The 22432-nt window shown below is 36.2% G+C and overlaps 1 protein-coding gene and 1 long non-coding RNA gene across 2 annotated transcripts; one reads left to right on the plus strand and one right to left on the minus strand.

Annotated features, from left to right (window-relative positions):
- The first annotated feature begins 520 nt into the window (after nucleotides 1–520).
- Nucleotides 521–15053, plus strand: LOC131627347 (uncharacterized). Its single transcript, XR_009291435.1, has 2 exons — nucleotides 521–2431; nucleotides 2559–15053. It is a non-coding gene; the product is annotated as an uncharacterized LOC131627347 (long non-coding RNA).
- Nucleotides 15054–16508: 1455 nt separating this feature from the next.
- LOC131627336 (CBL-interacting serine/threonine-protein kinase 6) lies at nucleotides 16509–18475 on the minus strand. Its single transcript, XM_058898184.1, has one exon. The coding sequence runs from the start codon at nucleotides 18135–18137 to the stop codon at nucleotides 16818–16820; it is 1320 nt and encodes a 439-aa protein (XP_058754167.1). The 5' UTR covers nucleotides 18138–18475; the 3' UTR covers nucleotides 16509–16817.
- Between the last annotated feature and the right edge of the window lie 3957 nt (nucleotides 18476–22432).

Raw genomic sequence — 22432 nt, forward strand, 5'->3', positions numbered from 1 at the left:
TGTACATGTAAATATAACCTGTTCTTTAAGCTCAATATCAAATCATGTAAACAAAACAAACATTACAAAAGTATCAACCAAAAACAAAATTCAAACACAATGGACAATGGTACCAAATGTAAAATAAAATCTCTCAAAACCTGTCAAAATGCAGAAAAAACAAAACCAGTAGTCTTGAGAGTTGAGACTACAAGGTAACTAAAATATCAAATAGGCAATCAACATATGGTTAATCACAAGGAAGCAGTATAATATTATGGTAGTAGTAATGGTACATAGCATCAGTACTGTAATTCAGAATGTTAATAATAATAAAAAGTACCATAATTCAGAAGTTTAATATTTCTATGGTAAGATTGTAAAGAATTACAAAAATTTTATAGACCAACAGAATGTTGACACGTAGCTTAAGATAGTTCTAAGCCAATAGGTAGTCGACATGTACTGTTTTTATTCCATTTCTTCATTGTCATTTCTTCATTTATAAAATTATTTGAAAACATTATTGGAATATGAAATTGAATTGCACGGTCGTTATATCATATCATATTTGTTGTACTGTTTGCCGTGTCTTTCTTCTGAAATAGTAATAACCTCACAAAGTCGTTGAAAAGCAGTACTCTTTAATTTTTATTCATTAATGGAAAAAATATATTAAAGAGCACATGAATCACCACCTCCACCTTATCACCTTCCCTTTCACCTTCACCTTGTCGGTATCTATCTATAGATTCTATATATCTGTCCTTCTTCCTTATTTATTTCACTCCAAAGAACTGTATAACACCGAATTTTCTGATAGAAGGCGTTGCGTATTAGTATCAATGTGTCAGTATTGTGTTTGGTGTCTCTCTGGTGATTTATAGGTTGGGAGAATGGAGGAGAGTAGAGTTTTCTTTTTTTCTGTCCTTCTAATTGAAGGAATTGGTTGGTATGAATAATGAGCTAGCAATGTTGGTTGAAAAGGATAGATATGGGGAGAGAGAGAGAGAACAAGAAAGCTAAGAGCCCTAATTCATATCAAATAGATCAAAGAAGATAGATAGTATTTAGAAGTGATGCATATTGAATATGTGCAGTGTAGGACAGAAGTGCAGTGTGTGGCCAAAATAGGAGGAAATGAGATTGCAGATCAGATCTTACAGTTGCATCAGTGGAGAGTGGTAGGGTTGATGCCATATTGAATATTGATTCAAAGAGAGACATAGTAGCTAGAGAGTAAAGTAAATGACAGAAGAGAGTGAGCACATACCGGTAGTGATTGTATGATGACATACAATTCTTGGTGTGTGCTCACTTCTCTTTCTGTCATCTTCTCATCTCTTCAACGTGTCTCTCTTCACTTTCCATCATCGTCATAGTCGTATTTTTAGGTATATGACTCTATTACTCTCCCTTGAGGTTCACTCTAGTTATCTTGAATGGTGAATCAACTCCCTTATCTATTTATGCCTTATTAGAACTCATATACTAGTAAGTATTAGGGTTTGAACATTATTTGTAAGTTTCAACTTAACAATATCGATTTTTATCAATTGAACTATGATTTCATATATATTTGTGACTTATTAGTTATACATTTGCTTAATATTTATCATGTATATTATTAGATTTTTTGAGAGATTATTTTGGTACTAATGTGTCAAAATAACATCATAGTAGAATTATATTAGAATTATAGACAAACTCTAAGTTGATAGAATTAAATTTTACTTAAAGATTCTAGAGCTATTTTGATATGTTGCATGTTTAAATTAACAATTATTTATTTTTTAGCACTTATTTGTGTAACTTATTTTTTGTTATAAATTTTAGGATGAGGAAATGGTGTTCACTTGAAGGTAAGGAAGATATTAGATTTACTTTCTTCTAAGGAAGACCTAGTGTAAGTTTTGTAGCTGAAATCTTTAATTTAATGTTAATTAATTATTAATTTTCTAATACTATACTATAGTACTATATTATAATATTAATATTTTTATTAAGGCGATGTAATCAAAGCGTGGCTTTTTATGGTACTTTTTATTTGAATATCATTCATTATGTTGAATCCTTATCCCAAATGGAGCTCCTCAAAGGTACGCAATTTTACTATTCATTCTCTAACAGAAAATTCTGTTAATTTATGGATCAAATTTCACCAAATCCTTTTGTTTTTCTTACATGAAATCATGCTTTCCCTCAATCTGATCCATAATTTGTGCTTAACCCTAATAATTTGTGCTTCATATGTATATAATCTGTAGGGTAAAATCCATAAGAAAATGGGATTTTTTTTTGAAGGGTCATTGTCAAATTATGAATATGTCTTCTGTATTGTAGCTAAATATGGTAATGTTTTGTTTTGCTTTTTTCCCTTTGTAGTAGCTAGCTAGGTCTTGAGTGGATATAGATGAATTCAATGAAGCACCTACCTTCCTTAATTGTATAGGTAAGTTACTAGTTTTTTCAATCCATTGTTTTCTCAGAGATTTTGTTACTTAATTTTCACATCACAAATTGCATTATTTTTCATCCCTTTATTGCTATTTGGGTTCATAATTTATATGTGTTAACAGAAAGCTGTGAGGATAATCTTTGGCTCAGAAGTTGGTTACTGTTTCCAGAACTGCAAAAAGAATACATGAATTCAGGCACTATATATAGCTGTTCAGGTAACCTTTTTTCCCATCTATGGAGTGAGTTCTAGTTTAATCAATGGAGAGAGGGAGGTGAAACATAGGGAGATGGGTATGGTTGATAAACCCCTTAATGGATTACTTTGATGCAGTGACACGGAACCAGTCACGATACTATCACGGACACTTCGACACCGATAAAAATTTAAAAAGTGAATTAATTGAACGTAATCATATGTGTTGGTGACGAGCACCGATACACCTTCCATTAGAAGAATGACCTAAATAAAGAATATATATAAGATTAATGACTCTTGTACTTTTTTGGATGGCGATGTGTTGTTGTGAGATCTCTTGGTGCTCTCAGTCTTTTTAGCCGGCGTTACTCCCGATCATGGTTTTTAGTTGCGCTCAGATATGCAACTAATGTTATCGTGGGCACTGCAGGTGTTGCAATGCGTATTGTGGTTGACAATCGTTGTGACATGATTTTAGTTTTTATTTGCATAAAATATTATAATTTATTACTTAGCTTATAACTCACATATCTCTTATTTTCTCTCTAAACTGTTGTCCATCTATCTCAATATCAGCTATTTATCACTTTACATTTCAAAAAAATGCCTATCACTTTAAAACATCTCTTATAAAAATACCCTATAGATCTATGATAAAAAGAAAAAGGAAGATATATATGTTATTTGTGTAAGCACTATATAGTTTGTCGTGGCCTGACGTGGGCGTTGCGCCCACTACATTGTGGCCATTGCAGTGTTGTAATATGGTTTTTTATGTGATTCACAATCACATTGCAATTGTGGCGTGAAACCGCAATATTGCGGCTGCATGTGATGCAGTCTACAATTTGAAACTGGGCTTCCTAGACTCCCCTCCCCAACAATATGTAAAAAATAGTCATTCATGCAAACTTGAAATTCAATTATACCTTGGTCACTACTTTTTGCCTGAAATAGTTGCTAAGTAGTTTCTATCACTACTTTTGAATTATTATTGTTTGAACAACAAATTTTATAGATAGAAAGTGCTAGGTATACTCCAACCCATATGCCAATTGAATTATATAAAACTACCAACCTTTGACTTAGCCAGAAACCACTTCTCCATGATACAACAACCTTTATAAGCTTAACTAGTATCAATAGAACATAAAGATTAGTTAAATTTGAATTTTGAAATGACTGATGATTTATTGATATATGTTATCTATCATGCATGTAACTGAAAATTCTGTAACCTAGATATGAAGCAGGCTAGGGGAAACAGAAAATATGTTTACTTAGGATTTAATAGATGAAGTGTTTTCCAAGTTCTTACTTTCTTTTTGGTGTTTATTCATGTTTGTAACCTACTAAGGAGTTCTGTTCCCTCATTGTATCAGTATTCAAACTAATGATGATATAGTGTAAACTTAATGCAGATCCTTTATTCATTTGAAGGTAGACCAAAAGATAAAACTACTAAAAAAATGATTAAGTTACTCATTAATCAAAGTTAAAGTTTGATTAATCTCTTTTTAGGTTAGCTTCAAAAATACTAATTAACTATTAAACATTAGTACATAGGTTAGTGGAGTTGAGAGGTGAAGAAATTAAATGCAAGTTGGCCAGTGTAATGAGTGTTCATATCAGGTACCTCCCTCTGATGAAGATAATCCCAACACTTATCATCATCATCACAATTTATTGATAGAATTGAAAATTACACAAACTTATCATGTTAGAGGACAATGTATCAACTTATAAGTACAAAGTTGGACAAAAAAATTATTAACTCGGCAGAATTACAATAACTATTCATTATCAGGTACCTCCACTGTGTTGAAGGTACAAATTTGATAATGAACTCCATTGAAAGTTGAAACTATTGCTCCTCTTTTCCTTTTCATTGTCTCACACGTGTTTTTCACTTAGGTTTTCTTTGACTGCATTCAACTTTGAATGTACAACTTTTGTACATATGTCCAAATTTGATGCAAGTAATTTCATGTTATGGGGTCACTACTCAGAATATATTTAAAAATACAAAATATATTTAAAATAACACTCCCCTCAAGATGAAGCATATATGTCAGATGTATCCAATTTGTTATATATGTAAGCTACCCTAGGGCTGCGTAAGGACTTAGTTAGCATTTGTACAAGTTGACCATTATATCTGATAAAATAATTCTTGATGATGTCTGAGAGAATTTTCTCTCTAATGAAATGACAATCAACCTCTATATGTTTAGTCCTCTCGTAAAAGATTGGATTTGACGAGAGGTGTAAAGTAGATTGATTGTCACAAGCAAGTTCCATAGGACATATCTCACAAAACTTCAACTCTTGAAGCAGATTCCTTAACCATACAAGTTCACATATTGCATTAGTCATAGCACGATACTCACCTTCAGTGTTTGACCTTGCAACAACTGTTTGTTTCTTGCCAATAGTCTAAAGTGGATCTTCTATCACCTCCTGTCCAATTTGCATCTAAATATCCAAGAATATTAGTGTGGACTATGTCCATATAAATATGTCCTTTTTGCTTGGGGATCCTAAGGGTATGTTTGGATTGATGGAATGAAGTGGAATGAAATGGAATAAGGTTATTTTCATCGTTTGAATTGATTTAAAACAGATGGAATGGAGCGGTATCCGATGGAATGCATTCCATTCCATTTCATCACTTTCCATCATTTTTTGTACCCTCCGATTTGGGCGGAATGACAAAATTGATTTATTCCATCATGAATTATCCAAACAATGGAATAGCATATTTATTCCATTCCGCTATGTTTCATCCGCTCCACTCTGTTCTTTTTATTGTATCCAAACATAGCCTTAATGAATCTTAGGATCCTAACAAGTGCATTCCAATGACTATCACTAGGTGAATTGAGAAACCGACTAATGACACTGATTGGAAATGCAATGTGTGGCCTAGTCATATTAAGATAATTTAACTTTCCAACCATTCTTCTATATTGGCCTGGATCTAGATAGGGTTCCCCGTGATTGGGTATAAGCTTCTCATTTGGATCCATAGGTCTATCCACAGGTTTACAATCAAGCATCATTGTTTCCTCCAAAATATTAAAAGCATATTTCCTTTGAGAAATGGCAATACCTTTTTTATATTGTGCAACTTCAATTCCAAGAAACTGCAGCCGATCAAGATCTTTGGTCATAAAATGTGTAATCAAGTGTTGCTAATTTAGTTGTTCAATACCTTTTTCATCATCACCTGTAATGACAATATCATCTACATACACCACAAGGTCAATCATCTCATTCAAAGGCGGGCATTTAAAGAAAATCAAGTGATCTACTTCACAACGAATCATACCAAATTGTTAAATAACTTTGTTAAAGTTTCCAAACCAAACACGAGGTGACTGTTTTAATCTATACAACGACTTTTGCAATCTCCTGACAAGACCAGACTCTCATTCAGCAACAAAGGCAACTGGTTGCTCCATATAAATCTCCTATTCTAAATCATTATGTGGAAAGACATTCTTGATATCAAGTTGGTAGAAAGGCCAACGATGGATGGTAGCCATAAACAAGAACAAACGAACTGATTCCATTTTAGCAATTGGAGAAAAATTATCACCATAATCCAAATCATAAACCTAAGTATATATTTTTGCCACCAATCGAGCCTTCAATCGATCAACATGCCCCTTAAACCCAACTTTGACAGTGAAAACTCATCGATAGTGTTAAGAGTCCCACATCGAACAATATATGGCTTAAACATGTACTTATAAGTGAGGACAATCCTCACCTTACAAGTCGGTTTTGTAGGGTTGAGTTAGGCCCAACCACATTTCTTAACATGGTATCAGAGTCTGGTTTAAGATCCGGTTGGCCATCTATTATGGTTTCCGCTATCGGGCCACCCACCATTTATTTTCACGCTCCAGTTGTCTAGTCCTGGGCGTGAGGGGGTGTGTTAAGAGTCCCACATCGGACAATATATAACCTAAACATGTACTTTTATGTGGGGGCAATCCTCACCCTACAAGTCGGTTTTGTAGGGTTAAGTTAGGCCCAACCACATTTCTTAACAGATAGAAAACCCATTGATAACCCACTATAGATTTTCTAGTAGGATGAAGAACAAGAGTCCATGTACTATTGGATTCCAAAGACTTCATCCCAACAATCATTGTTTTACTCCATCTTAGATGAGATAATACATAATGACGAACATCGAGAACATAGTGGAACATCTGCAAGAGCGTCAAGAGGAATTGGTAATACAGGATGCAATATTAAATATGAATTAACTGATGACACGAAGAACATAGTATCCCCAGAAAATGTAACATCTGCTGACACAGAGAAACAATGTGCTCTTGGACAATAACATTGATATCCCTTTTGAACCCGAGAATATCCAAGAAAAACACATTCGACCGTCTGAGCAGACAACTTTTTACGTCTTAAATTAAGATCATGTATAAAACAGGTGGAATCAAACACACAAGGGGAACAACATAAAGGGAATCATGTGGAAACAAAATATATTAGGGACATTTATTACCCAAAAGATTATTTATTAAAGAGAGATGGAAGAGGCGAAGCCTGACCAACACCAGTTGCATGTGCCTTAGACCCACTTCAAGAGAGATGGATTACCAGCTAAGTGATCAGATGCACCAAAATCTAAAATCCATGGTCAAATAGATGGAGAAATCATAATCTCCTCCCAAAACTTATTTTGTGAGGTGTTTTGGGAGGCGAAGAAATCAAACTCTTCTTCTCAAACTTATTTTCATCAACATTCTCCTTTTCCATACAATAACAACCAAGCCTTGTCCCACTTAGTGGGGTCGGTTACATGGATCGACTTTCGCCATAATGTTCTATTCAAATCCTTGATTTTATCCAAATTGTTATACTTGAGATCTTTCCTAATAACTTCTCTTATAGTATTTTTAGGTCTTCTTCTTCCTCTAGTTGTTTGACTACTCTCCATCTGATTTACTCTCCTTACCACAGAATCTAAAAGTCTTTTCTCTACATGTCCAAACCACCTAAGTCTATTTTCCACCACCTTCTCTACTATAGGTGCTACCCCAACACTCTCTAATATTTGCATTTCTAATTCTATCCTTTCTAGTCTTACCACACATCCAACACAACATCATCATCTCTGCTACACTTTATTCTCGTGTTGATTCTTGAGCACCCAACTTTCTGTCCCGTACAACATCTTAGGTCTTACCGCAATCCAATAAAATTTTTCCTTCAACTTGAGCAACACCTTTGCTTCTCATAGAACCCCTGAAGCCCCTGCTCCATTTCAGTCCCCTTGCTTAAATTCGATGGTTTGCATCTCCTTCTATTTCTTCATCATTTTGTATTACAGACCCAAGGTATTTAAACCGTGTGACTTGAGGGATGATATGGTCTCCAATTTTCACCTCTAGGTTAGAAACACTTCTTTTTTTGTTGAACTTCCATTTCATATACTCCGTCTTACTTCTACTTAGGTGAAAATCATGTGTTTCTAAAGCTCTTCTCCAAATCTCTAACCTCTCATTTAAATTCTCTTTTGACTCTCCAAGTAGGAATATATCAACTGCAAAAAGCATGCATCTCGATGCTAGCTCTTGGATGTGTTCCGTAAGTACATCCCAAAATTAAGGTAAAAAGGTCGGAGGCTTAGGGTTAAACCCTGATGCAAATCTATTATAATGGAGATATCGTTTGTCTCTCCACCTTGTGTCCGCATGCTAGCTGATACCCCTTTATACAGAAAATCAAATTGACAAAATAAATTCAAACACTACAAAACAATAGGAAAGGAACCCTAAAAAAAGTTCTGGCAAACACACCACACCGGAATGACTGCGGTCAGAAACAGAGGTGTGTACGGTGGTGTGCATAGGGTTTCGTCTATGGTGGCGCGTGGAGGATGACACGGCCATGCGATTCAGGCTACTAACAGATCGGTTATGTCTGAATCGATCGAAGGACCACGTGTCTCTCTCTGGGACTCTGGAGACGGAAAGGTAGTGAAATTGAGTCAGCCAGCATTCACAGTGGCAAAAACCCTAAAAAAACAAAACTGAGAACAAGAAAAAATAGGGTTGAACCAGAATGCTCGAATACCAACTTACATTTAAATATTTCTCATTACTTTCATAAAGGAATTACAAGTCTATAGTAAATACAATCCCATAATAATAGAATCGCCTTAAAAGCAAAATATATTTACAATAACAAGATGATTATAAAGGCTACTAAGCAAAAGCAGGCAACCCCATATAAGAAAAAGAAACTACTTCCATAAAATACATTTGAAGGAGCAACACATCATTCATAGTACAAACAATATCTATCCTTAGCCCGAGTAGTTAACATAACAAGGCTTTGACATCACCAGTAACCCTCCTCCAAAATAGATTAAGTCGAGTAGAAACTAGGAAGCCTATTCAACAACAATTGCTAAGAAAAATCTATTAGCTTATATTGTGCATAACTTTTCAATTGATTCCTGATCACCTCGTCCTTAGGAAATTACAGCGGAGGAGTAGATTTTGCTGAAAAATTACTATAAGTTGAACTGACAGCAAATATGCATCAATTGTTAGGCGGGTTAGAATGGACATATGTTTTCTGTGAGTTCAACTTATAGTCATTTGATTCCTAATCACCAGCACCTCATCCATAGGAAAACTCAACGGATCACGGAATTTTGCAGTAAAAAATGACTGCAAGATGAACTGGCAAAAACATACGTCCATTCTAACCGGCTCATCACTATGTTCCCTTCAGGGGAAAAATAGTAATGGATTCCAGCAGCCAAAGAAACTCATCCCTTAGTGCTTGCTCACTGACAAAGAAACTCCTCCTTCAGTCAAAAACCTTTCATAGCCAACCTCCAAGATCATTCCCTTGCACCGATATTTATCGCAAAAAGCCTCCTGAAGACACCCTGTAAAGGCCCGTGATGGTGACATAAAATGCACTCACTGATATTAACAAGACAAACATATGAAATGAGGGTAGGAAAATAACCTAAACAATTACACCTTTAAATTTTAACTTTTCTTATAAATGAGATAAAAAAGTCTTATAATTAAGACCGGAGGAAGTATTTTATGTGCGCGCGCGCTCCTAATTATGTGTGTGCATACATAGGTTACATAACATTAGATGGAAATTATGATCTACCAAGGGTATCATATGAAAAGCATAATTTCACTATCATAGTCATGATTTTAATTAGTAAACTTTGTTGATTGGTCTATATCCTCTAATTCAGTCTAAGTGAAGTGGTGCAAACACACTTTCTAAATTACTCTCTTTAACAGAAGGATGGTCACGATTGAGCTAAGAGGTTGGAGTCGCGGGCCTAGAAGGAGAGGCTATCAGATTTTGCATCCTCTTGCATAGGATTTCTCTTAGATCCTTGTGAAGCTTTTGTTGTCCCCATGAGTGGTGTCTAGATGCATTAGAGTTCAAAGGTCGATGGTCTCAATACTTTCTCAACCTTGTTCACCCTCAACCCTTCCTAAGACTAGGTCGGTTTGCCTGTGTTGCTTTGGTGTCCCTTTACATATATGGGTGGAAGGAACCTACTAAAACTTAGTTTTCTCTTTGGTGGTTTTGTGGTGGTGGATGAAGCTATTCTTGCAAAAACAAGGTTTGACTTTAGTAGATTAAGTGTTTTAGTAGATGTAAATGTTAAAATCGATTCATTGGTGTTAGTTTCAGTGGAAGGTGCCGAGTGTGATGTTAAATTGATTGGAGAATCTACAAGCGAAGCAATTTTGGTTCCTATGACACTAGAACTTGATTCCATTAATGGTTTTTTGCCGGCGTCTTCTTCTGGCTTGTTTAGGCAGTCTGAGTGAGTGGATGAGGACTAGATAGACTCGTTGAGTAACATTTTATTTGGCTCAGAGAATAACCACTCTATCTCGGGGGTCAGTTGGTCCTAACAGAGCGTTGGAGGGTGTTGGTCTGGTTTAGTCCAGCTTTATGATCGGCCAATCAATTGACAATCCCCGCTGACATCCTAAAAGAAAAGTTTGGTTGCTAAAAACTAGCAGATAGCAATAGGAGGTGCATGGTCTCGATCCAAAATGTTGAGGCTAATTAGAGCATCAAGTCAACATCTCTCTTGTCCAATTAAGTTATTGTCCATGAAAAATGTGTCTTTAGTAGTTCCACTTCTTGTCCAATCCAGTGCCAAGTGTCATAAGCACAAAGGTGCCTGTGACTGGGACAAACCTTGTCTGCTGGCGTATTTGGGTCTTTTCGTGTCGTGGACCCGTGTCTGGTACTTGCATGTGGTAACTTGAATTTCTGTGTCTTCCCAGAATTGATGAGTTCTACCTCTATGGGGGTGTATTTTGATCCAACCTACTCAACGGAGGTCTTGCTCCCGTGACCCCTATCTCTATTTCATTATCCAGGGTTGTTGATTGATTTTCCAGAGTAGCGACATTCGAAAGGATGCTCCTTGGGTTTTTTCTTCAATCTCACTCCTCTTCTTGTCTAGTGGTTCACATTATTTTGCTTACAAGTAATTCGAGGAATCTTGGAGACTTCGTTGGAAAATCGTTAGTTAACTTGGATGGTTTCAATAGTCCTATTTCTCTAGAGACCGTTGTGAGCTAGTGTCTGTAGAATTTCATTCTAATGGTAGGGGGCCTAAACCTATCTCTCAGGAAATCAAGGACCTTGAGAGCATTAACCTATCCGTCCATTTGGAGAACTCATCTCCATATATTTTTCTGAAATATCTACATGAAGAGAATAATGTTAATAATGAACGGACAAATCATCGTGGATGATACATTCTGTATATTTATGGAGCTATTCTACTGGGTACGAAACGAAACACACGAAGGCAAAATGTTTAGTTAGAAAGAAATATAAACGTGCCATTATACGGAAACATGGGGTGGGTTTAGGGTAATTCTTGCCATTCTTCTATTTGTTCCTTCGTAACAAATAGTATTTTCCATATTTATGTGGTAACTTCTTTTGTGACTGAAGTTTTGTCCTCATAATGGAAAATAATGGAAGTATGCATTCTATTTGGTGTACTTCTAAGTGTACATCAATTTTCCTTTTGCTGGAGTGGATTTCACTGGGGTGTGTGAGGGTTAGGGGCGGCATGTAATTGTTGTTATGTGGTTGATGTCTATTTGAACTTTAGTATTGTAGAGAAAAGATTCGATGGGACGATATGGTAATAGGTAGTGCCTTTTTCAAGGGTGACTTGTGGCGTGTCATGGGTGATTTTAATAATGTGTCCTCTCTCTTGATGAAAGAAGTTGTGTTTTGGTGGATTCACCCCGATGGATATCAAAAATCTCCTTCTTTAGGGACAAACTTTCACTTGGTTCCAAACTAATGGGAGAGCTATGTGTTGTTTAGACTTCATCCTGGTGTATGAAGGTTGGTTGGATTTTTGGGGGTTTCCTTACTAACGGGCTCTTCCCAGGACACCTCTAATTGGTTCTCTTGTGGTTAAGTACTCTTTGTGGGACCCAAATCCTTTTAGGTTTAATGACTATTTGGCTCAACCGCAAAGAATTTTGTACGCGGTTGTTAAAAGCTAAGAATGAGGTTGTGTTCTTAGGGTGGATAAGTTTTATTTTTAAGCAGAAGCTGGAATTTATTAAGAAAGATCTTATGCAGTGGAATGGCGAGGTGTCTGGTGATTTGGATGCTAAGATATATGTTGTTTCAGAGGATATTAAGAGGTTGGACTTGGAAGGGGAAACATTGGTTCTCTCTTGACAATGTCCCTGCCAGAAGCAAAGTCTTTGTGGATAGGTGGGGTTTCATAAAGTGTAAAGAATCAATGGCTATCCCAAGACCGAGCCTGTTGGTTGAAAGAATGGGTAAGCAGAATCAAATTGTGGTGTTGAAGGTTGGCAATCACTGGGATGAAGAGGTTCCAGAAGTGCGTTCGGAGGTCATTAGCTAATTCTCTAGTCAGTTCTCTGAATCTCCTAGTGACATACTGGGGTTAGATGGAGTGACTTTTCCGGCTCTTGCATGGGACCAGAGGTCGGCCTTATTGTCTCATTTCTTTTAGGTGGAGTCAGATGAAGTAGTTTGTATGTGTTATGGAAACAGGAGTTAGAGTCCTAGCAGGTTCAATTTCTCCTTCATCAAATACTTTTGGTATCTTTTTAGGGAAGGCTTTTGGTTGACGTTTCACCTGTATGCTAATGCTAGGTTATCTCTTTATTGGTGGTTTCTACAAACCGGTTGCCAAGTTTTGGCGTATAGGCTAGCTGAGATTATGGGATCGCCTAATCTTGCTTAATCAATTGACTTTTGTTAGGGGGAATTGGTTGATGGGTTTATGGTGGTGAATGATATGATTGATGTGAATAAGAAATCTAATTGAGAATGTCTGGTCTTCACGGTGAATTTTAAAAATGCTTATGACTCGGTGAGTTAAGGTTTCTTAGATTACATGCTTAGCAGGTTTGGTTTTGACAACAAGTTATTTTCCTGGATTTGTGCTTACGTGTTTTTCGGTAACCTCTCTATTCTGGTGAAAGGGTTTCTGCCGAAAGAGATTAATACTCACAAAGGTCTCAAGCTGGGTGATCATCTAGCTTTCTTCCTTTCTGTCTCATGGCAGAAGGATTGGGAGACATGTTCCCGACAAATGAGTCCCTTGTGAGTTGTTTTAAGGCTCTCTGTGAGGGGAGGGGGGACTTTGGTGTGTTTATTTTTCATCTATTGTTTGCGGATGTCACTTCTCTTTTTGTTGAACCTATAGTTGATAAGCTTTAGAAAATGACGACTACTTTGTGCTGTTTTGGGCTAGCATTTGGGATAGATCTTAATTTTTCTAAAAGTAGCATTATGGAAGTGAATGATGTAGATCGTTCATGAGGATGGGAGAGTGTTTTCTTAATTTTAAAGTAGGTTCAATTCCCTTTAGATATCTTGGCCTTGTAGAGGAAGCGACTAGCTGCAAATTGGAAAGCTGAGAACCTTTCCTTGTTTCTTTTTGTAAGAGATTTGAGTCCTGAAGAAATAAGTATATCATTTTGGATGGTAGAATTGTCCTTTTGAACTCTATCTAAGTAGGATTCTTATCTTTTATCTCTCTTTTATGATTCGTGTGGAAACAAATCACCAACTTTTATAGGTAGTTCCTTTTGGGAGGGGTAAAAGGAAGTAATAAGTTTTGGGGGGTCAAGTTGTCTAATGTCTATAAGGCGAATAAAGTTGGGGGTTTAGGGTGAAAGACTTGATGTATGTTAGCTTGGCTCTGGTAGGTAAGTGGAGACGGAGGGTAATTTATAGTGCTGACTCTTTTTTTGCGTAAGGTTCTTGTAGCTAGGTATGATGGCGATATCATCCTTTCACTGGCAAGCAGCTGCACCAAACCATTCCATTCATACTCTTATTGGTGAAATCAAATTTCTCATTTAGATGTTTCTTCTGAAGTTGTTTCTTCTTCGGTGTGGAGAAAATGATATGTAATGACTTGTTGACAAACTTTTTAGTTTGATGAGTATGTGGGTGGGGCCACCCTTCCCTCTCCCCCTTTCAAGTGATCATCTGAGGTCTTTTTCCCTTGTTTGGAAGAGTTAAGTGTCACCTAAGGTTATTGCTTTCTCTTTCTCTTGCTAACTCTTTTTAGATAGAGTGTCAACTTATAATAACCTTTTTAAACTGAGGGTTATTCAGGTTACTCAAGATTTGAAGTGTGTTTAGCTGTTGGAATCAAAAACTTCAAGCCACTAGTTTCTAATCTGCAACTTCACATCAGAAGTTTGCTACTCGGTGGTTAGTTAGCTAGGCCAAGAGTTTGTTTTACCACCTGACTTGTACTCTTTATTCTTGGTTATTAGTTGTTTCACAAGTGACCGCCACCTTAAACATCACATAGCTTTGATTTGACATTTAGTGATTTGATCAATATGAAAGTTGTAAAATTATTTTATTTTCTCTAATAAGGTTCGATTCAGGGTAATCGGTGGTTCACATTAAGTCCCTAAGATTTTTCTGCGCATTCTTTAAGTGAGTAGGAGAACCCACACTTTGCCTAGTGAAATTGTTTGTGGAGCATCTAGTTAGCTAGTCTTGTTTGTTGGGTGTTTTGTTTTCTGAGGGCTTTTTTCCGCCTGTGTTTTAGGCTTTTCCTATGCTTTTGGAAGTGCTGGGCTTCTCTTATTATTACGCTGTTTAAATCCTTATGGTCTTGGACTTGGGTTGTAGACAGGAAGAGTTTCTTTGCACCGAACCATGAACAACTAGACAAAATCATATGACCACCATCTTGTTTTGAAATTTATTATAGCTGACTATGATGTTTTACTTTCTTGAGTTTTGAATGAGTGTTGGCTGTTTAGAATATTTTGAGTAGAACTACTAGTACTATTGTTATTGCTTAATGATCATAATGTTATCTATCAGCTTCTTGAAACTATTACTACTTTGGTAATTCAACTTGAATTTGAATTCAAATTCTCAGGTTTGCATTTTCATACATGCCGCGAAAAGAGACTGGGAAATTGAAGACGCATGTTATGGCCATTACAGACGCAGCGGGTTACCTGCTGTAAATACAGCACGCTGTTTTGAATCACAGCCATTAAATTGAAATCAGACGGTTTGGATTACGCATCAGTAAAATCAATCTCGGACCTCAATTCTAAATCGGACAGTTAGGGTGAGTTACTGTCTGACGATGCAATTACTGCACCTAATTCAAATTCATTACATGATGGTATGATAGCACATGTATCAAGTTTGATGGCATACAGATACAGCCTTTAGAAAACAGCCTGGCGGGATAATTAAGTTATGAATGGAACAAACTCTTATAATAAGTTTATATTATCTCATGCATTATCTTGTTCCAAAGATTATGCACCTCATCTTGAGTTGAAACACGATCCTGACAATACATATTTTGTACAAACATAAACCAAAACAATGTTTGTTTATTTTTAATGATAATGTATTTTTTGTATCCTTTTGTTTTTAGTCAGGTAATAATGCATCACAACATGCACAATAGGTGTGTTACCTAAATAGTACTATCACTTATCCAATGATTTAAAAACTATGGTTGATATTGCAAGTAGATATACCCACTAATAATTTTATGGACATTTCACCAAAAGTTGTGTACTACAAGTTTTTAACAATCCAAACTTTAACTTTCACCTGTAGTTGTATTTCAATCGGATTTGGTTACTGGAATCAAAATAGAGAATCACTTTATTATTGGGACCATGTCTGCGCTTATTTATCATCCTTCACCTGCATGGATATAAAGCACAAAAATACAAAGTATTAAAGGTGTTAAAGTTAACCTACCTAATAATGCAGTCACCTCCACATGTTCAATAATTATAAATTATCTTCAAAAATGAAAAACATAGATAGGAGTTTCAACATAAAACACAATTTCCATGTCACTATTAAAGTAAAGATTTAGTTTTTTGTTTTTGGTCAAGAACATTAAGACCACACAAAACTTAAAGGAAAAATGTATTATTGAATAATATGTGAAGAAATTATGACATGCACATGTTCAAACTAAGCTTGGTCCCATTCATGTGCTCCTCAATGCAGTCTCTCTAAACTGATGTGATATTTCGCAAGTTGTGACAATCCTTCACGGGTTGGGAATCTGGTATTTAGATGTAAACCAAGTAACTGATTCCCCTCAATTCAACTGATTGGACCCTACTAATGGACGGTGAGATTGTCGCAGATTAATCAATATTCAAATGGACGGTGAGATTGTTGCAGATTAATCAATATTCAAATGGACGGTGAGATTGTCCCGGGATTAGTCAATTTTTGGATTGGATTTCGAGTTAAAAAAACAATCAAAGGAGAAGTAAAACGTTAAAATAAACAAAACTAATTGGAGAAGAGGAATTTCAATAGTCCAATTACACATAAATTATCACACACAAATGGTGTAACAAGACAATGGATCAAACACAAAGACACATACACTGATTCATCAACAAGAATCCTAGCTTGTTTTTTCTCAAATTCAATTCTATGGCAAGTGACAAATAACATTCACCAACCATTTTTGAGAAACAACCTAAAAACTTAGAATGAAAACAACACAAATCTCATGTCTAAAACACATGAAACTCATCCTAAACAACAATTACACAACTGAATTAACAAACAAGACAGAGAACACAAGACTGATGAAAATTCAAGCAGCTGGAGGATCAGTAGAAGTCCAGAAAATATCCTTAAGCGCAGGACGAAGCTGTTTACTACAGAACTGATTATACTCCAACGTATCCCCCTTATCTTTCTTAACTTCCACCACCAAAAATGACGGCGTCACCGCGTAAATATCCGCCGCAATCGCCAACTTCCCTTTCCTCCCTCTCTCCTGCCCCTGCAGCCTCACCTTTGTATCACTGCTTTTCACATCAAACTTCACAGCCTTCGCCACTTCTTCCAATTTCGATATCACTCCACTCGCCGTCCCCGCCGTTGCAAATCTCATCTCCTCCCTCTCTTCTCTCTTCTTCTCCTCAAACAACGGCGACAAATCAAACCCCTCCGATAATGATATTATATGAAAAGCATTCATTGTCGTCGGAGTCATGGACGATTTCTCCGTCTCCAGAAAACCGAATCCCTTCTCTTCTTCTTCCTCTTCCTTCTCTTTCTTCCTCCTCGCCACACTCTTCGGAACCGGTTTCTTAAACCAACAAGAATCCATTATCTGTGATATAGTAATTCTACTATTCGGATTCGGATCTAGAAGCTTCGTGATAAGCCTCCTCGCATCAAGAGAAAACCAAGGTGGACACTTGAAATCGCTTCGGTAAATTTTCTTATACATAGCCACCAAATTATCATCCTGAAACGGTAAAAATCCAGCGAGAAGAACATACAGAATGACGCCACAAGACCAAATATCCGCCTTAGCACCGTCGTATCCTTTCTTCGCGATAACCTCCGGCGAAACATACGCCGGAGTACCACAAGTAGTATGAAGCAATCCATCTTGTTTCAAATGCTCGGAGAAAGTACTGAGACCAAAATCAGATACCTTGAGATTACCTTCTTCATCGAGGAGGAGATTCTCCGGTTTGAGATCACGGTGGTAAACACCGCGACTATGACAGAAATCAACGGCGGAAATCAACTGCTGAAAATAGACTCTGGCAACGTCTTCTTTAAGCCGACCTTTGACGATCTTGTTGAAAAGCTCACCGCCACGAACGAGTTCCATGGCGATGTAGATCTTGGACTTCGAAGCCATGACTTCATGGATTTGAACTATGTTCGAGTGTTTCACCATCTTCATCACTGAGATTTCTCGTTTGATTTGTTCCATCATTCCAACTTTTATCACTTTTTCTTTTCCAACTACTTTCATGGCTACGTTTTTTCCTGTGCTCAGGTTTCGCGCGTGGTAAACCTTCGCGAATGTTCCGTGGCCGAGAACTCGACCCAGCTCGTATTTTCCGTGGAGCAGAGCCGAGTGAGAACTCTCTTTTTCCTTATCACACATGGCTCGGCTAAATGGCTTATTGGCTAATATTTACAGACTAAAAGAAGAAAGATAAAGATGAAGGAGGGAGGGGTACTTTAGGGGAAAAAGATCAACCGTCTTCGACGTGTTTGCGGTGGCAATGTCTACCGCCGATGATGCATTTTGAAAGAACGATAACTTCAGACGGAGAGAAACAATAACATTGGCCTCTCATCTCTCTGCATTCCTTCTTCTACAGAGAAGAAGAAAAAAAAAAACTATGATGAACAAGAAAACAGAAAAGAATGAGAATGATATATTGGGTGAGAAACTGGAATGATGAAGAGTGTGTTAGGTTTTGACAATTCAAGCTTACTGGCCAAAGGTTCGGTTTTATAATAATACCAGACTGTGCTTTCGTTTTCGATTTTAATTGATTGAATCCGACGGTTCTCAATACAGGTTAGGTGAGGATTGACACGTGTATGGTCCATTCTTGCGGTCTTCGTCATGGAGTTGTCTTTTACTACAGGAAGATTCAACCGTTGGATGCGTTATTCCATTGTGGTAAATAAACGGTGGAATCAAACTGAATGAGACAGATACATTGGTTTTTTATTTTCTTCCTTTTTGATTAATTATTTATTTATTTATTTATTATTATTCTTAACTCTGAAGCAATAATTGAGTCAAAATAGAAAAACTAAAAAGTAATCATTTTTCCAAAAACAAACGTAATAATAAATATAATAAAATATTTACGTGATAATAAAAATAAAAGTGAAGATTTAGATTATTAATACTTCAAAATCTTTCTATTAAAAAAATACATCAATTTTTTGAAATATCGATACATTTAATCTCTATTTAAATTTTAAACAATCACTAGAAAACATAAAATTATATCTATCAATAATAAGAAAAATATTAATTTGGTTAATAAAATATAAAATTTGGTTAATATATTTATAATTGGGACATGTTAACGAGTCTCCTAAGAGCACTGATTAAGGATTTCAAATATAAAAAATATTCTTTAAATAAATCAATTATTTAAACTTGCAATACATTGAATACAAGTGTTTTCAAGAAAAACATACATTTTATTTCTTAGAAAAGTCAATTATTTTAATTTTCATTACATTTAATACAAATATTTAAAGTAGTGAAAATGGTTAATGAATTATAAAGAAATTAATGATTAATTATGTAGATCTTTTGTGGTTAATACAATTGTAGAATTGATTAATGACATTGTATTGTAAAATGAATTTTTAAAAAAAGTTTTTAAAAAAAAATTAATTTATTATATAAGTAAAGTAAACAGGGTATATATATATATATATATATATATATATATATATATATATATATATATATATATATATATATATATATATATATATATATATATATATATATATATATATATTAGATGTTAAAGATGATATACACATAGCACTGTTGTAATAATAATAATTAAAATAGACAAGTCAACCACATAACAAAATTTAAAATAAAAAAAAAAACTGTTTCTAAATGCTTTATTATTTTCAATCAATTTTGTTCTTATTATAAGGGGAAAAAAGGAAATACATTGATAGTGTAAAGTATTTTTACAATGTTAATCAATGAGAGACATGCATCAGAATAAATCTTATATTTAATTTTAAAAAATTATAATTACATGACAAATTAAAGCATTTTGATTAATTGTATGTGTAAAATTATTTTACACTGACAGTGTACTATTTTTAAACTCTTATTATAATAGAAAATAAATTGATAAAAAATATACTAATTAAAATTCCAGAATGAATATTAAAAAATGGACAAAAGTCATATTACAATGTAAACTCTACATCTCTATGTTTTGGTTAGTCACGACTTAGATAATATGGTTGACAAGGAATGAATTTTATTTTAGGAATGAAGTGTGGAATATAAATAATATGGCTTGGAGCATTAAGTTTTTGGTTTAGAGGTGGTCTTCATATGGCAATATTACTCAATCCAATTATTGTTTTTACGATTTTTATAAAGACCCTTTGTCTTTTATGTCATAATTGTAATTGGTTGTAATATTGTTTTTTGTCGGTTTGTGCGGTTTGTTGTGTATCAAGATTGGAGAACCCTTAATTCTCCCTTTAATATATTTCTTGCTTACACAAAAAAAATTCAAATTTTGTAGTCGAGTGTGTGTAATTTTTTAGTAATTATGAAACTTTATGTATGAATAAAAAGCAGCAATTAAAATTAAGAGTAAAAATTCATATTAATGATTAAAATAAATTATATTAATAATTAAAATAAATTATATTAATAATTAAAATAAATTGTGAGATAAAGATTTATTTTTAAAAAACTAGTTTTTAAAAATTTGATATAATTTAATTAATACCAACATAAACTGTTTTCAAAAAACAATAAATCATATATTATAGATATATATTATAAAATATGAAGAGTCTATCTAATTTGGAGTAAATGGAAGAGTGGTAAGTTGAGCAGAGAGAGTCTTTTTAGATATAACTTTAGGGAAGGGAAGATTTTCGAACGTGCATTTTTTTGGATTGAATTGCATTTTATATTTTGGAGTTTTGTCGAAGACCTTCTTTAGATGGGCAATGTGATCGGATTTCTCTTAGGATTTCACGATCATGTCGTTTATTTATACTTCGAGCATGTCTTTGATCTCTCCTCGGAAGATCTTGTTCATCATTCTTTGATACGTTGCTCTGACATTCTTTAGACCGAATGATATTATGTTGTAGTAATAGTTGCCCAACTCGGTCATGAAGGTCGTGTTTTTTTTTGTCCCTTTTTTCCATAGGGATCTGGTTGTAGCCAGAGTATGCGTCCATGAGGGATAGAAGTTTGAAACCTGCAGAATTGTCAACAAGTTTATTTATGCTAGGCAGGGGATAAGCGTCTTTCAGGCAAGCCCGGTTAAGATCGGTGTAGTCGATGCACATGCACCATTTTCCATTAGATTTTTTTGACAAGTACAATGTTGGATAGCCAAGTGGTGTACTTGGATTTTGATATGAAATTAGCATCTAACAAGTCCCTAATAGCCTGCTCAGCAGCCTCCATCTTTTCGGGGGACTGCTAGCGTCTACGCTGAACTACAACCTTGATGGTCGGGTCTACAGTCAGGCGATGGCAAGCAATTTCAGGATCCAGTCCGGGCATGTCTGTGGCGCACCATGCGAAGATGTCGCATTCTCTCTGAGGCAAGCTTTCAGCTGCTTCCTTGCTAGTTCGGGGATTTCTGCTCCGATCTTCACTCCCCTGCTAGGATTGTCCCCGAGGATGATCTCGAAGTCCCCGTCGGGAATAGGACGCAGGGGATCAATGTGGTCTTGGTCGCTGCTTGTTGCGGTCGACGGAGCTTTATCTTCTTTATGCTCCCTCGGGTTATCTTTATGGAACCGATTGTCGAGGTCGATATAGTCAACGCGTGGCACTGGTTTTGGCCCCTCTAAGTTGTTGGGGAGAACTGGATTTCCTTTGCTTGGCGGGCTGATGAAGTTTATTACTTTTGACGCTGCTCCGAAGCACCTCCTTGCGACCTCGATATCCCCGTGTAGGGTGGCGACGAGACCCTTCGAGGTGTAGTACTTCATCTTCAGATGCACCGTATATGGCACGACTATCAGCTCGATAAGAGTGAGCCTTTCGAGGATGCACTAGTATAGAGACGGGCAGTCTATCACCAAGAATTGAACCTTGATAGACCTGGCCATTTCAGTTGATCTGAAGGTGATGAATGAGCTCTACGTAGCCCTAGGGCTTGGTCACGGCATCGTTAAATCCCTGTAGTTCGGAGCCTACGTAGGGCGTCAGGTGGGTCTCGTCGAGCTGTAGTGTCGAGAAGAGTTGGGAATACATGATGTCGACCGAGCTTCCTTGTTCAACTAGGATTTGTCTGACGTCGAACTTAGCCATTTGGGCCCGTACGAGTAAGGGGATGCTTGCGTTCGGGGACCTGCCTGGGAGTTCTTCCTTGTAGAAGGCTAGTGGAGCAGAATTTCCTCGGATAGTGTTAAGGGTAGAATTTTTGGCTGACGTTACAGTGATCAGTTCCTAGAACTTCTTCTTCACGGACCCCACCGTCATCTTGCTTCCCCGTCGTCTGAGATGACCATAGCGGAGAGGAAGTTCTCCCACGGGCTGTGCGTCGCCAGGTAGGTGGGGAATGCAGCCTCGTCGGGGACGTACAAGTTCTCGAGACGGGTGATACTCAGGGCCACGGGCATGGATCCGCCTTCGGATGGGAGTTTCTCCTCGACATTCTTAGCCTCATGTGCTTCCGAAGGAGCATCGTCCCT

Source organism: Vicia villosa, linkage group LG1 (assembly GCF_029867415.1).
Source record: "Vicia villosa cultivar HV-30 ecotype Madison, WI linkage group LG1, Vvil1.0, whole genome shotgun sequence".
NCBI classification, from domain to species: domain Eukaryota; kingdom Viridiplantae; phylum Streptophyta; class Magnoliopsida; order Fabales; family Fabaceae; genus Vicia; species Vicia villosa.

Excerpts from the sequence above, each read along its gene's own strand:
- LOC131627336 (XM_058898184.1), bottom strand. The coding sequence starts at position 18,137 with ATGTGTGATAAGGAAAAAGAGAGTTCTCACTCGGCTCTGCTCCACGGA.